Here is a 13,598-nt window from a genome sequence, read left to right as displayed (position 1 = left end):
TCACGACCTATAAAAAAGTAATTTTATTTGGAAACTGACTCTGCAGAATGGAATAGGATAACTAGAATTTCCATGCAGAGCCTGGGGGAAAATACTGGGTCATTTTTTTTCTTTACCCTAAAGTTGCATCAAGGAAGTCCCTGCTTTGGTCAATCTATAAGAATCAAAGTTCTCTGCAGGCCCCTGAGGTGAGCCATAAATCCTGTCTCAGCATGAGCGGGGGCCACGTTTATCCTTTTGGATTCTCTTTAATTCTGTGCTCTTCTATATTTAAATTTAATGGATGGATTAATAGTTGGTTTAGTGCCTTGTGCTAAGTGCCTATGGCCGTTATGTTGCATTCATTTAATGCCTGCCATATGGGAAATGAAAGAAAATCTTTAAAAAAAAACCTAACTCATAAAATTGGTTTGCCTTAAAAAATATGCATTATTTTCTACTTATTGAGTTTGGTGCTTTGATGTATTCAGGGTTGTAGGCAAATTAGAAACTTGTTATTATAAGCTTCAAAGCCAAGATAGGGAATGTCTGTCCTCAGATGACACAAGCAAGTCTGGCTTCTCTGCCTGATGAATATTCATTAGATGCATTTGCATATGTGGCTGAGCTTTTTTTTATTTTTTTTTTTAAAGCAGCCATGTCTTTTACTCCTAAATTAGGGGTCCTTTTTTATTAAGGCTCGCTAAATGCTAAGGTGCCCATAGAATATAATGGATGCCTTAACATTTATTATGCACTAAATCAGTTAGCACGCCTTAATAAAAGGACTCCTTAGAGAGAAATCACTAGGAGGGAGCTTCACCAAGATCAACCCAGAGAGAAGGGCTTCCCAAACCTGTCCTGGGGGAACCCTAGGCAGTCAGGTTTTCAGGATATCCACATTGATTATGCATGAAATAGATTTGCTTCACAGATTGATCCCTCGTTGCTTTTGCCCAGTTGCATATTGGGAGATGTAGTTCTGGCTACAGTCTGAGTGTAGCATCTGCATTGGGGACAGTCCCTTCATGGCTTATCAGCAGAGATAGGTTGCAGGGAGGTGTTAAGACCATAGCTATGCAGTTGGTACACCAAAACATCAACTTTGACGCCTCTTTTTTTTTTTTTTTACTGGGTCTAAAGTACTGGTAAATATAATTATTAATTAGTAAGTTAGATCTAGGATAAATAAATATACAGGTTGCCCACAAAACCACTCCTTGATTTTAAATGGTTACAAAACCAAAATTTATTGGACTATTCTTTCACCTACAGTTTCATCAGCTCATAAAGTTTCATGTGGTATCTGTTGATTACATACACTCGATGTGCGCTCCACCAGTTACTCGGCAAACATCGATGCGATAATCGAGCTCAGACCAGACTCTCCAAAGCATATCCGGCGTGATCGCGTTTATAGCTTCAGTGATGTCTTCCTGCAGATCATCCATAGCAGGGGTCCCCAAAGTCCCTCCTTGAGGGCCGAATCCAGTCGGGTTTTCAGGATTTCCCCAATGAATATGCATGAGATCTATGTGCATGCACTGCTTTCAATGCATATTCATTGGGGACTGGATTTGGCCCTCAAGGAGGGACTTTGGGGACCTCTGATCTATAGTTACGGGTAATGGAGGTACGTACCCCCAAAGGAAAAAGTCATAAACAGTAATATTCGGTGATCTCGGGGGCCACTTGAGGAACACCTGGTCATTTAGTCGTGTTGCATTGTCTGAAGGTTGTAACTTCAGCACCAATTGCAGCTTATAAGGGTGAAAGTGCCAGCGATTGTGCAAAATCTTGCTAATCGTGCTTTTTGGGACTTGTATTTGCTGTTGTCTTATTTATAAACATACTCTAATAAGTTTTAATTTTGTAACCATTTAAAATCAAGGAGTGTTTTTGTGGGCACCCTATATATAAATATAATAAATTTACCATATATTAGTTTTTATTTTGAAACTGGAGTTATGGTCTGTATTCTTTTACTGACTCTAACTCCACAGCCCTGGTTAAGACCCTGTTATCCAACCCTATTTGGGCAAAATCAGGCAGTTGAGATGGCAATGCTAGAAATCACTCTTTAGTAATACATCCAAAACAAATCTTTCAGGTAATGAACCTTTGTCTTGGCTCTATAAAATCCATAAAGACTCAAGAACTCAAAAGAAAGCCTGGGGGGCCTCTTAAGTCTCTCCCCGGTTCTCAGACTAAAGAAAAAGAGAAAAGGGAGGCTGATGGCCATCGGGCCTTTTCTTGATTAACCATTTATACCCCTAAAAGGGAAATATTTTTCATTGAAAATTACAGCCTCAGAACTTCGGGACTTGGTTTGTGTCAAAAGGACGCTTATTCTTTCTAGCCCTTTCTGCTTGACATATTACAGAGTAGGCTCCTGATAGACAATCTGGAGGGCAGCTGTTAGGAGAAAGACAGGAGAAGGAGCAACAGGCAACAGGGAAGGCGAAAAAGGTAACAGAAAGGCAGAAGATGGAAGCGAAAAGAGGCGAGAGAGGGGAGGCAGAAGCAGGAAATGGCCGAGGGGAACAGATCAAAGACAAGTGAGAAAATTAGGCTTCTTCTGCTTTTCCTTCTCAGGTGGGCCAAGGGCGGCATGGTGATCGAAGAGGCCAAAGAAAGTGTGTATGAAACCCAGGTGGACTATTCCTTCTTCACGGAGCCGGTCTCATGTGAGGTGCACAATGATGTCGGAAGCACGAACGTCAGCACCTTGGTGGATGTCCACTGTAAGAGTGTATCTGTGGTGATCTGGGGAGGGAGAGGGTGGACAAACGGTGCTTGCTAAAAAGAGGAGACAGGGTAATACCAAGCAGTAAGGAGCAGAGAATGGCACGGGGACAAATTTGTCCCTGTCCCTGCAGGAACTCATTTTCCCTGTCCCATCCCCATGAGTTTTGCCGCTGTCTCTGTCCATGCCCCATTCTTGTAAGCTCTGCCTTAACCGCACAAGCCTTGAACACTTATGATTTTAAACTGTTTGATGCTTGTGCAGATGAGAACAGAGTTTTCAGGAATGGTGCAGGGACAGGAAAAGAACTTACGGGGATGGGAAAATGAGTTCCTGCGGGGAAGAGGAAAAATTTGTCCCCATGTCATTCTCTTTCAGGGAGAACAGTATAGAAAACTGAATAAATAAATAGTGTGAAAAGTTTAAGCCTCTGATAACAGAGCTGTTATTGTGACATCATAATGCCTCATTCCACCAATAAGAGCCAACCTCATCCGTGATGTCACAATGGCTTCATTGTCCTTTACTTGGCTCACTTTTACTACATTATGATTTCTAGAGTGGTGCAATGTAGAGAATGATGCGGGGAGAAATTTGTCCCCATCCCCTTTCCCAGAAGCAAAACTCACTTTCCTTGTTCCGTCCCTGTGAGTTTTGCTGCTATCTCTGTCCCTGCCCCATTCCTGTAAGCTCTGCCTTAACCGTACAAGTCTCAAACACTTATGTTTGAGGCTTGTGCAGATGAGGACAGAGCTTGCAGGAATGGGGCAGGGACAGGATGGAAAATGAATTCCCATGGGGACTGAGAAAAATTTGGCCCCATGTCATAAGAATTACAGTACTGGGACAGATTGAAGGTCCTTCAAGCCCAGTATCCTGTTTCCAACAGTGGCCAATCCAGGTCACAATTACCTGGCAAGATCCCAAAAGAGTAAAATAGATTTTATGCTGCTTATCCCAGATATAAGCCATCTTAATAATGGCTTATGGACTTTTCTTTTAGGAAATTATCCAAACCTTTTTTAAACTTTGCTAAACTAACTGCTTTTACCACATTCTCTGCCAAAGAATTCAAAATTTAATTACTACTTAGTAGCTTCATTACATGCCCCCTTCTATTTTCAGAAAGAGTAAACAAGCAATTCATATCTACCCATTCCACTCCGCTCAGTACTTTATAGACTTCCAAGTTCCTATCTCCCCTCAGCCATCTCTTGAGATAATAGCTAACGGATCTTGATCCATCTGCACTCAATGAATGAAACATTTTCTCTTAAGGGAAAGCAAATTATGAATTCCTTATGGAAGAAAAAATGTCTTTGAAGGGGAAAGCAAAATCTTCCCTTACCCCCAACTGAGTTTGCATCCATGACAGTCTGTACTGTACATATTTCTCTCCCTGCAGGAAATATCTGAGAGCCTCATCCCCCTCCTTTCAAATACTGATTAGAAAAACAGAAACATTTCATTTGTAGTGAGCAGCCGTTCTGCAGGATTTTATTAAATGGGGATCCCTGTAGGATCACATAAAATCTTCTTCTGACATGTCTTATTTGAAGAAGTGATTCATGGTTCCCCGCATACGCACCTACGTGGGCGTCGCTGAGGACGGATGGTCAGAGAGTTGTTTGTAGGAGTTAAACAGTTCATATGAAAAGAACATAAGCAATGCCTCCGCTGGGTCAGACCTGAGGTCCATCGTGCCCAGCAGTCTGCTCACATGGCGGCCCAACAGGTTCAGGACCTTTGCAGTAATCCTCTATCCCCTCTTCCAGCAGGAAATTGTCCAATCCTTTCTTAAACCCCAGTACTGTACTCTGCCCTATTACGTCCTCTGGAAGCGCATTCCAGGTGTCCACCACACGCTGGGTAAATAAGAACTTCCTAGCATTTGTTTTGAATCTGTCCCCTTTCAACTTTTCCGAATGCCCTCTTGTTCTTTTATTATTCGAAAGTTTGAAGAATCTGTCCCTCTCTACTCTCTCTATGTCCTTCATGATCTTGTAAGTCTCTATCATATCCCCTCTAAGTCTCCTCTTCTCCAAGGAAAAGAGACCCAGTTTCTCCGATCTCTCAGCGTATGAAAAGTTTTCCATCTCTTTTATCAGATGCGTCGCTCTACTCTGAACCCTCTTGAGTAACGCCATATCCTTCTTAAGCTGATGATACAATTGTACCAGTATAAACCTCAGATCTGGGATGAGATGTTTTATCCTTATAAACAGAAATATTTGTGACTGTGTGTCATGGAGAAGGTGCTCTGTATCTGGCAGGATGCTGCCTCCAGAACTCAGTCCTGGAGTACCCCCTTGCCAGTCAGGCTTTCTTGATATCCATAATGAATATGCATAAAATTGATTTGAATATACTACCTCCATTATATGCAAATTTCTTTCTTGCATATTCATTGTAGGTAGCCTGAAAACCTGACTGGCAAGGGGATACTCCAGGAACAAGTTGAGAAACACTGCTGTAGAGAATGACACGGGGGCAGTTTTTTCACTGTCCCCACAGGAACTCAGTTTCCTCGTCCTGGCCCTGCGACTTTTGTCGCTGTCCGTATCCCATTCCTATAAGCTCTGCCTTAACCACACGAGCCTCGAACACTTATGATATTAAAGTGTTTGAGGCTTGTGCAAATGAGGATAGAGCTTGTAGGAACAGGGCAGGGACAGGAAAAGAACTCTCCGGGACAGGAAAAAGAGTTCCTGCGGGGTCAAGGAAAAATTTGTCCCTGTGTCATTTTCTAGTATGATGGTTCTCTGATGAGAGCCAGATGGGATGAGAAAGGAGGGAGCCTGAGTGTGTTGAGTCCCTGATTTCAGGGAGTGAGAAGGAAGGCCGTGCAAGATGTCTTCTTGATAAGAAGGAACAAGGTGAGAGGTGCGCATGAGAAGTCCCTGAAGAGAGCCAACATAAGGGGCATGCCTTTTAGTGCAGGCTAAATATCTTAGCAAAGAAAAGGAAAACTTTAGCTTATGAGTAGCTCAACTTCCTCATAGGATCTATGCTGCTCCCAGGTGACATTATCAGAGATGGCAAACTGCTCTCCGAGTTCTTAAAATGGAACAGACTTAACGATAATGGACTGGGAGATATTTATTAAAGCAAAGAGTGAGGCAGGCTGCCCTGGCAACCAGAAGACGGTTGACATAGATGGATGAAGAGCCTTAGTCAGGTATTGACGAGGTGACTGTTTCTATTGACTATGTGACAAAGGACGTGCTCCCAGGAGCTGTGGAAACGTTCACAACTGAAACTTATTGACACATTATTATGTGCCCCAGCTATAAGTCTTTCTCTCATCCTTTCTCCCCCCTCTACCTTTTTCTTTTTAAGTTGCTCCACGCATTGTGGTAAATCCAAAGACCACAACTACAGACATCAGCTCAGATGTGACCTTGACCTGCGTTTGGGCCGGAAACCCTCCTCTCACTCTCACCTGGACCAAGAAAGGATCTAACATGGTAAATTTGACATTATCTTGCCTAAAAGAAGGCCACTGTAGAGCTATAAACCAGGCAAGCTGTGGAGGGCCTTGGGTGTTGGAAAAGCCCTAATTTCTTAGCTCTAAATAGGGCAATCCCGATTACTTTTAAACTTCCATTCCTAGTGCATTGTGGGATTTGCAGTCTCTGCTCTGTCCATTTGGAAACAGCATCCAGAACAGAAAAGCCTGAACCAGCTCAAAGTCTCTCTCCAGAAACTGTTCCCCCTCCCTCCTTGTGTTTCTGTAATATCTCCCAGCTATATTTCACGGTCAGCAGCAAAACCAGAAATTCAGTGCCGGCATCATTTCCAGGGACTGGCATTGAATTTCTTGGGGGGGAGGATTTGGCCAGATAAGCCAATATTCATTGATTGGACAGCTAAGTTCTAGATCTGCTTTTTAGGCAGGTCTATCTGGCCACTGAATTTAGCCAGCCACTAATTATTGGTAGTGACTGGCTATGTCACATGATATAGCTGGTCACCAGGCTAGCCACTGACCGGGATATTCAGCAGGAGAGAGCCGGTTATATGCTATTTGGATGTTCAGGAGTTGTTCCACTTGCATGCCCCTTCCCTCCCCTTCCCCGTACCTTTTTATCTTCAGCACGAGCAACCATGAAGTAGCTGTCTACGTTGGCTTTGGTGCTCTCTGATGTCATTTCTGGGACCCGCGTGGCTGCTTGTGCTGAAGATAAAAAGGTATGGGGAGAGGGAAGGGAAGAGGAGCGCACCTGCATGGCAGTGGGGAAGAGGGCAGGAGAGGGGCACCAATCACTCACGCTACGCCACTGCTCTGGAATGAGGGGGCACAGGATGAAGGTGAAAGGAGAAAGACTCAGAAGTCACCTCAGAAAATACTTTTTCACCGAAAGAGCAGAGAACGCATGGAAGTAGTAGAGAGACAAAAAGTGTATCTGAATTCAAATGCATAGGATCTCTAGAGGAGATGAAGGGAGAGTAAATTTGGCATAGGCAGACTGGGCAAGCTGTTTGGTCTTTTATCAGTTTTAAAGTGGTTATTTCTAAGTCATAAACTCATTGAGAGTTAGGGCTGGAAGGGAGCTTAGGCGTGATCTCGTCTTTCCAGGCTTCTCTATCATATTTCACTTGCCCCAGACAGATGTATGCCTCTCCTGTACTTAGAGTCCTTCGGGAACAGAGATCCCACCACCTCCTTGGGGACTGTGTCCCACCACTCAACCACTCTCCCAGTTAGAAAGTTGCTCTTAATCTCTCACCGCACACCACCCTTTTCTCATTTAACCCTGTGTCCCTACAGTGACAGAGAAGGACAGACCCACATCATCCTGTTAGCAGCCCCCCTTCCTCCATCTCCAACATTAGTCCATATTTACAGGCCAGGTCTGTCTGTTTCTCCATCCTGCCTGTGATTTGATTTCTCACACCTTTGTCCTTGCAGGTGCTCAGCAACAGTAACCAGCTGTACCTGAAGTCAGTCACCCAGTCGGATGCTGGACAGTACATCTGCAAGGCCATTGTTCCGAGGATTGGAGTGGGAGAGCGGGAGGTCTCTCTCTTTGTAAACGGTACGTGCTTTTTACGGTAATGAAAATGGAGAAAGGAGATGGTCATCTTGACATTTTTTCAGTGGCCTGTCTGATATTTTATTGGAAGAAAGAGGGGTGTGGCCAGCTTCCTTCGTTTGGGCTTCTAGATCGGTCAGAACCAGCACCGTGAACTTTCATTCACAGAGGAAGAAAAGAGATGGGACAGTGTCCCACTTGGAACTGATTTGGCTATAGATATTCTGCAGGCGGTCAAACTTGAATAATTTTAAAGCTGGGAGATATCCATAGACGGAGCAGAATAGATGGAATCTACTGGGAAACCAAATGGGCCAATTTTCTGCAGAAACTTTTGTTCTTCTTGGTTTTTGCCAGTTATTCTTGGACGTTCTTTTTAACACTTTTGTAAGTGATATTGCTGAAGGGCTGTCAAGTAAGATTTGCCTCTTTGCAGGTGATACCAAAATCTGTAATAGAATTGGCACCCCTGATGGTGTGAATAACATGAGGAAAGACCTATGGAAGCTTGAAGAATTGCCTGGGATTTGGCAGTTACGACTTAATGCTATGAAATGCAAGGTCATGCATTTGGACTGCAAAAATGGAATGGTACAGTTTAGGGAGTGAAAAACTTTTGTGCATGAAAGAGGAGCGGGACCTTAAGGTTGCCAAACAGGTTGAAAAGGTGAAGGTGAAAGCTTGGGTGCATGGGGAGAGGTATGGCTGAAGGAAAAATGAGATATTGATGCCCTTGCATAAGACTCTGGTGAGACCTCATTTAGAATATTGTGTACAATTCTGGAGACCACACCTTCAAAAAGATATAAAAAGGATGGAGTTGGTTCAGAGGAAGGCTACTAAAATGGTGCGTGGTACTCATTATAAGGTATATGGGGACAGCCTTAAAGATCTCAATCTGTATGCTTTGAAGTAAAGGCAGGAAAGGGGAGATATGATAGAGATGTTTAAATTCCTACATGGCATTAATGCACATGAGATGAGTCTCATTCGACTGAAAGGAAACTCTGGAATGAGGGGACATAGGATGAAGGGAATAGGGGATGGACTTAGAAGTATCCTCAGAAAATACTTTTTCACGGAATGGGTGGTGAATGCTTGGAACAGACTCCTTGTGGAGATGGTGGAGGCAAAAAGTGTATCTGAATTAAAAAAAAGCTTGGGACAAGTACACTGGATTCTAAGGAAGAGGGGGGAATAGTACTTGGCATGGATAGGCAGACTAGATAAGCTATAAGCTCTTTATCTGCCTTCATTTTTCTATGTTTCTATCTGGCATCAAAATATTATTATTGTATAAGTTCACAGGTGCAATGAGATAAAACCAAGACTGGCTCAGCGTGTCCTTTATGACGTGGAGCCATCTGGTCATCCTTGATGGATGTTGTGTGACCCCCACGTCCTTGTTGTGTTGTGTGGTTCTGTTTTTCAACTTATATCTTTTGTTTTTGTGAGTTCTGTAGTCCCTGTTGCATTTCTTTTTGGGATGGAGAGACTGTTGTTAGAAAGCCCGGACCAGTCTTGACTTCTTCTGGGAACCGGGTTGCATCAAACCACTGCCTTCCTTCCCCCCACTCCCAGCCCCGGCAGTGATGAAATGAGGGCATCTATACCATGCAGTGTGTTCATACCTCCCCTGATCCTCAGTGGATGGGGCTGATAAACCAGGAACTGCCTGGCTGCCCACTCAAGGTCTCCGTCTCACCCCTCATCAGAAGCAATGCAGAGAGAGAGACAGGGAGTACGTTGCTTCATGATCTTCCGAGATTCTTCAATGAAATAAACAAGCCCAAAAGCTAGAAAACCCCACTGATCATTTTTGAGGTTAGTTTGGCCAAGCGATAAAGCGAGAGCCATAAAAAAATGCCTAGAAGAGGCGATTAAAAACTCCACAAAACAAAACCCCGACAATGAAGAAAACAAATTGTCTTCCATTACGTGTAATGTGCAGAGCATAATTCTGGACCATTACTTTAATGTCGTGTATTATAATCACATTTAGTGCACCATGGTGAGACTTTCCACAGCGATCAATAGATTTAAAGGCAAATTTGTTACCCTGTGCTGTGCTTTATTAATCAAATGCAGCCATCAGAGCAGAAATAGTAGGGGAAAAAAGCATCTTGGTCTTACTCTAATGGCTCTTTCCCCCTCCTCTGAAATGGGGAAGCCAGAATTTCAAAGTAAATAGCAATTTCCCTGCAGAAATTGTCTGTCTGTAAATTCCTGCCTTCGGTCAGCTAAAAGTACACCTAGTTTCCCATAATCCAAACACTGTAGGACACATTTTGCTGGCTAAAAGTTACAGGGTTGAAATTCAAAATGATTTATAGTGAACTGGGTATAAGCGGCTCCTGCACAGTGACTGAGCCAGACCAGATACGTGGCATCAGCGCCGCTGAATACCTAGACAGATATTCAGCGGCAGTGCCTGGCATTCAGTGCCTGATATTCAGCGGCAGTGCCTGGCAGTGCCTCAGAAAACTGGAAAGAGTATGGCAAAAAACAGACAAAGTGGAAGATAAAATTAAATGGAAACAAAAAATGAAAAATTACAAGAATCGGATCAAAGAAAAGCGTTATAACTGTTATGCACAGAAAATAGGAACAACCAATACAAACAGTAGAGAACTATTCAAACTAGTAAGCAAAATAACAGACACCACACAGATACTACAGAACCATCACGATCAAATCCCAGAGGTCTCCACCCTAGCCAACCACTTTAGGAAAAAAATCACCGACCTCAGAGCCTCAATACCCCCTCCTCCACCCAATCTTGAATTCAACCTCAAAACGCAGAGTAGTGAATCCAAAGGCGATATGAGCTGGAACCACTTCGAGCCCCCAGATTGGAATAACTTCCTTGCACTCTTCAACAAATACTCCAAATCAAATTGTCTACTAGATGAATGTCCGTCTAAGATCATGCAAGATGCAATACCAGAATTTAAGAGGGACCTATTTAACTGGGCAACTTACTCTCTCAAAAACGTAACCTACCTGGAAAATATGGGACACATCCTAATCACACCCATACCCAAAGACCAGAAGATCTCGCTCACACTGGCATCCAACTACAGACCCATAGCGAGCACTCCCTTTTTCACCAAAATGCTGGAAGGGCTGGTCAACTTGGAATTAGTAAATCACTTAGATAAGTACTCTCTCCTAAATGACCACCAATCTGGATTCAGAAAAGGATTCAGTACCGAGACAATCCTAGGCTCTCTCCTTAACCACCTATATGACCTTTTCAATCAAGGTTCCAGCGCCTTGATCCTACAGTTAGACTTCAGCAGTGCCTTCGATCTCGTGGACCACGAAACTATGCTTAGGTGCCTCGACGAAATGGGAATATCAGGAAGAGTTTGGACCTGGTTCCAAGGTTTCCTAACCAAACGATCTTATCAAGTGGTCCATGAAGGAAATTACTCTGAACCCTGGAAAAGTCCCTCGGGAGTCCCACAAGGATCCCCCCTATCTCCCACCTTGTTCAATATATACATCTCTTCTCTAGGCCACCTTTTACAAAAGCTTAACCTAACTTATTATATATACGCAGACGACATCTCCATACTAATACCAATAACAAATGTGACCTCAACCAACTCAAAACATATCTCCTCCATCATGCTTGAAATAGAAAAATGGACTTTAAACTTCAAACTGAAATTAAACTCAGAAAAGACAAAGATTTTCCTTGCTAGCCCAAGCGAGAAAATCTCCGCAACTACAATATATGTAAACGGCCATGATCACCCAATACTAAAAACCATAAAAATACTGGGAGTCACCCTGGATACCCACCTGACCCTGACCGAGCACATAAACTCGGTGACTAAAAAATGCTTCTTCATCCTTTGGAAACTGAAAACCATAAAAAAATACTTCGACCCGCTATCCTTCAGAATATTGGTACAATCACTGATTTTATCCACCCTGGACTACTGTAACATTGTCTATTTGGGAATATAAAAAAAAAATGTGAGAAAACTGAGAATAGTTCAAAATACGGCCATCCGTCTAATATTCGGACTAAAGAAGAGCGATCATGTTAGTCCATTCTACAAACTCCTTCATTGGTTACCAATTGAAGCACGAATTCTATTCAAATTCTCCTGCCTCTGCTATAAACTAATCTGGGGACTGTCCCCCAGCTACCTACTACCTCACTTCGAATTCCACTCCTCTATTAGGCCTACCAGAAACCGTAACCTCTTTACCTACCCAAATATCATAGGCTGTAGATATCGCACCTTCTTTGATAGAACATTCAAATTCCAAGCAGGTAGACTGCAAACTTGGACAGGCTACTTTACTGATGCCGCCAGAGAATCATATAGTATCTTTAGGAAAGAACTAAAAACCACCTTGTTTAAGAAATTTATAACCTAACCAGACTTCTCCCCTAAAATCGGAGCCTCCTCCCATCCCAAGGAGTCCGTCTACCCTCTTCTGCCAAAATTTCTATCTTTAATTGTTACCAGTTTTTTCCACTGGTGCCCATCCTTCGTTCAAATGTACCAAGTTAACAACTTACTTCTCATCAACATCTTATGTTATCTTTTTCACCTTCGCAGTCTTGTAACTCAAAGCGCAATCTCCTTTCTCTTCTCCTACTTATGCTCTGAATATCGTCGACTGTATAATGCTACTCATTGTGAAACCGTGTAATACACAGACCCTGTAACTCTCCTGTTACTATCACTAGATGTTCAATGCTATACTCTGTAATTCGCTGTCTGTACAGTTTCTCTTCATTGTAAACCGCCTAGAAGTCGCAAGATTGTTGGCGGTATATAAGAATAAAGTTATTATTATTATTATTAGCGAACTGGCCGTGTTGGACCATGAATAACGCAGCTCGCTATCTGGTTAAGGCACTAAATATTGGCTGTATCTGGCAACCTCCAAGTGGAAATTCACTGCCACGCCTGGATAGGTGCCAGCACTGAATATCCAGCCTAATTCATCCTCTGGCAGTCGGTGCTGTCAAAACCTGACCACCGTGGGGTGAATATTGACTTGTACGGTTAAAAAAAATGCTGGAAAGTAGGAGTTTATTTCAAGGAATTGTAGGAAATGGTTGTTTTTAAAGAGCAGAATGTGTGAAGAGTTTTGCAAGGCACCATGGGTGCAAAGGTCACGTGCCATATTTGCTTTAAATTTGGTATTCATGCACTTTATTCCAAAATGCACAGTTTGAAAATTGCCCCACTACTTGGGGCATCTATATAAAAATTTCAGAAGGCACCTGTTTTATATAGAGCAGGCTTCAAATGAGCGTAGGACAATTGCGCTACGACAAATGCGCCCCAGCAATTGCACGCAGGGATAAGTGCGCGCATGGACAATTGCAGCGATGGATACTATTTTATCTTTTTGAGGGGGGAATGGGGGGACCTCCCCCCACTACACTTAAAATATTCACTTGCTATCTAGTGTTAGGGTAAAGTTTATATCATAACTATGGGTTTGCGCTAACAGTAAACTCTTCTTCAGGTGCAAGGAAGAGTCGGCCCCCTCTGCCCTCTCACTCCTGACCTTTGCTAAGTGAATGAATTATAAATATGTCAGTGTTGTGAATGTACCATCATTTAATATCTTGGCTGAACTCTGAGATAACAGAATAATTTTGTATCATCCACCCATCCACATTCCCACTCCCCATCTCCATCTTATTAATACTTTTAAAACAATAGGAGGAATTTTTATTTTTTTTCATTCACTGAACTTGTTACCAGGGGATGTAATAAAAACAGTTAATGTAGCTGAGATGAAAAAAAGATTTAGATTAGTTCCTGGAGGGAAAGTCTATAAACTGTTAATAAGGT

The 13,598-nt window shown here is 42.8% G+C and overlaps 1 protein-coding gene across 4 annotated transcripts in view; it reads left to right on the top strand.

Moving 5' to 3' along the window:
• Positions 1-13,598, top strand: part of KIRREL1 (kirre like nephrin family adhesion molecule 1) — a 182,065-nt gene that overhangs the window by 151,948 nt on the left and 16,519 nt on the right. For all 4 annotated transcript variants that reach the window (XM_033924016.1, XM_033924017.1, XM_033924015.1 and 1 more), the window contains 3 exons: positions 2,575-2,723; positions 6,065-6,192; positions 7,638-7,764. In XM_033924016.1, coding sequence (XP_033779907.1) covers positions 2,575-2,723; positions 6,065-6,192; positions 7,638-7,764 — 404 coding nt within the window. The remainder of the gene's footprint in view (positions 1-2,574; positions 2,724-6,064; positions 6,193-7,637; positions 7,765-13,598) is intronic.

The sequence above is a fragment of the Geotrypetes seraphini genome, chromosome 16 (assembly GCF_902459505.1).
Source record: "Geotrypetes seraphini chromosome 16, aGeoSer1.1, whole genome shotgun sequence".
NCBI lineage: Eukaryota > Metazoa > Chordata > Amphibia > Gymnophiona > Dermophiidae > Geotrypetes > Geotrypetes seraphini.
The sequence above is the reverse complement of the archived record's forward strand: the minus strand, read 5'-3'. Positions and strand labels throughout refer to the sequence as shown.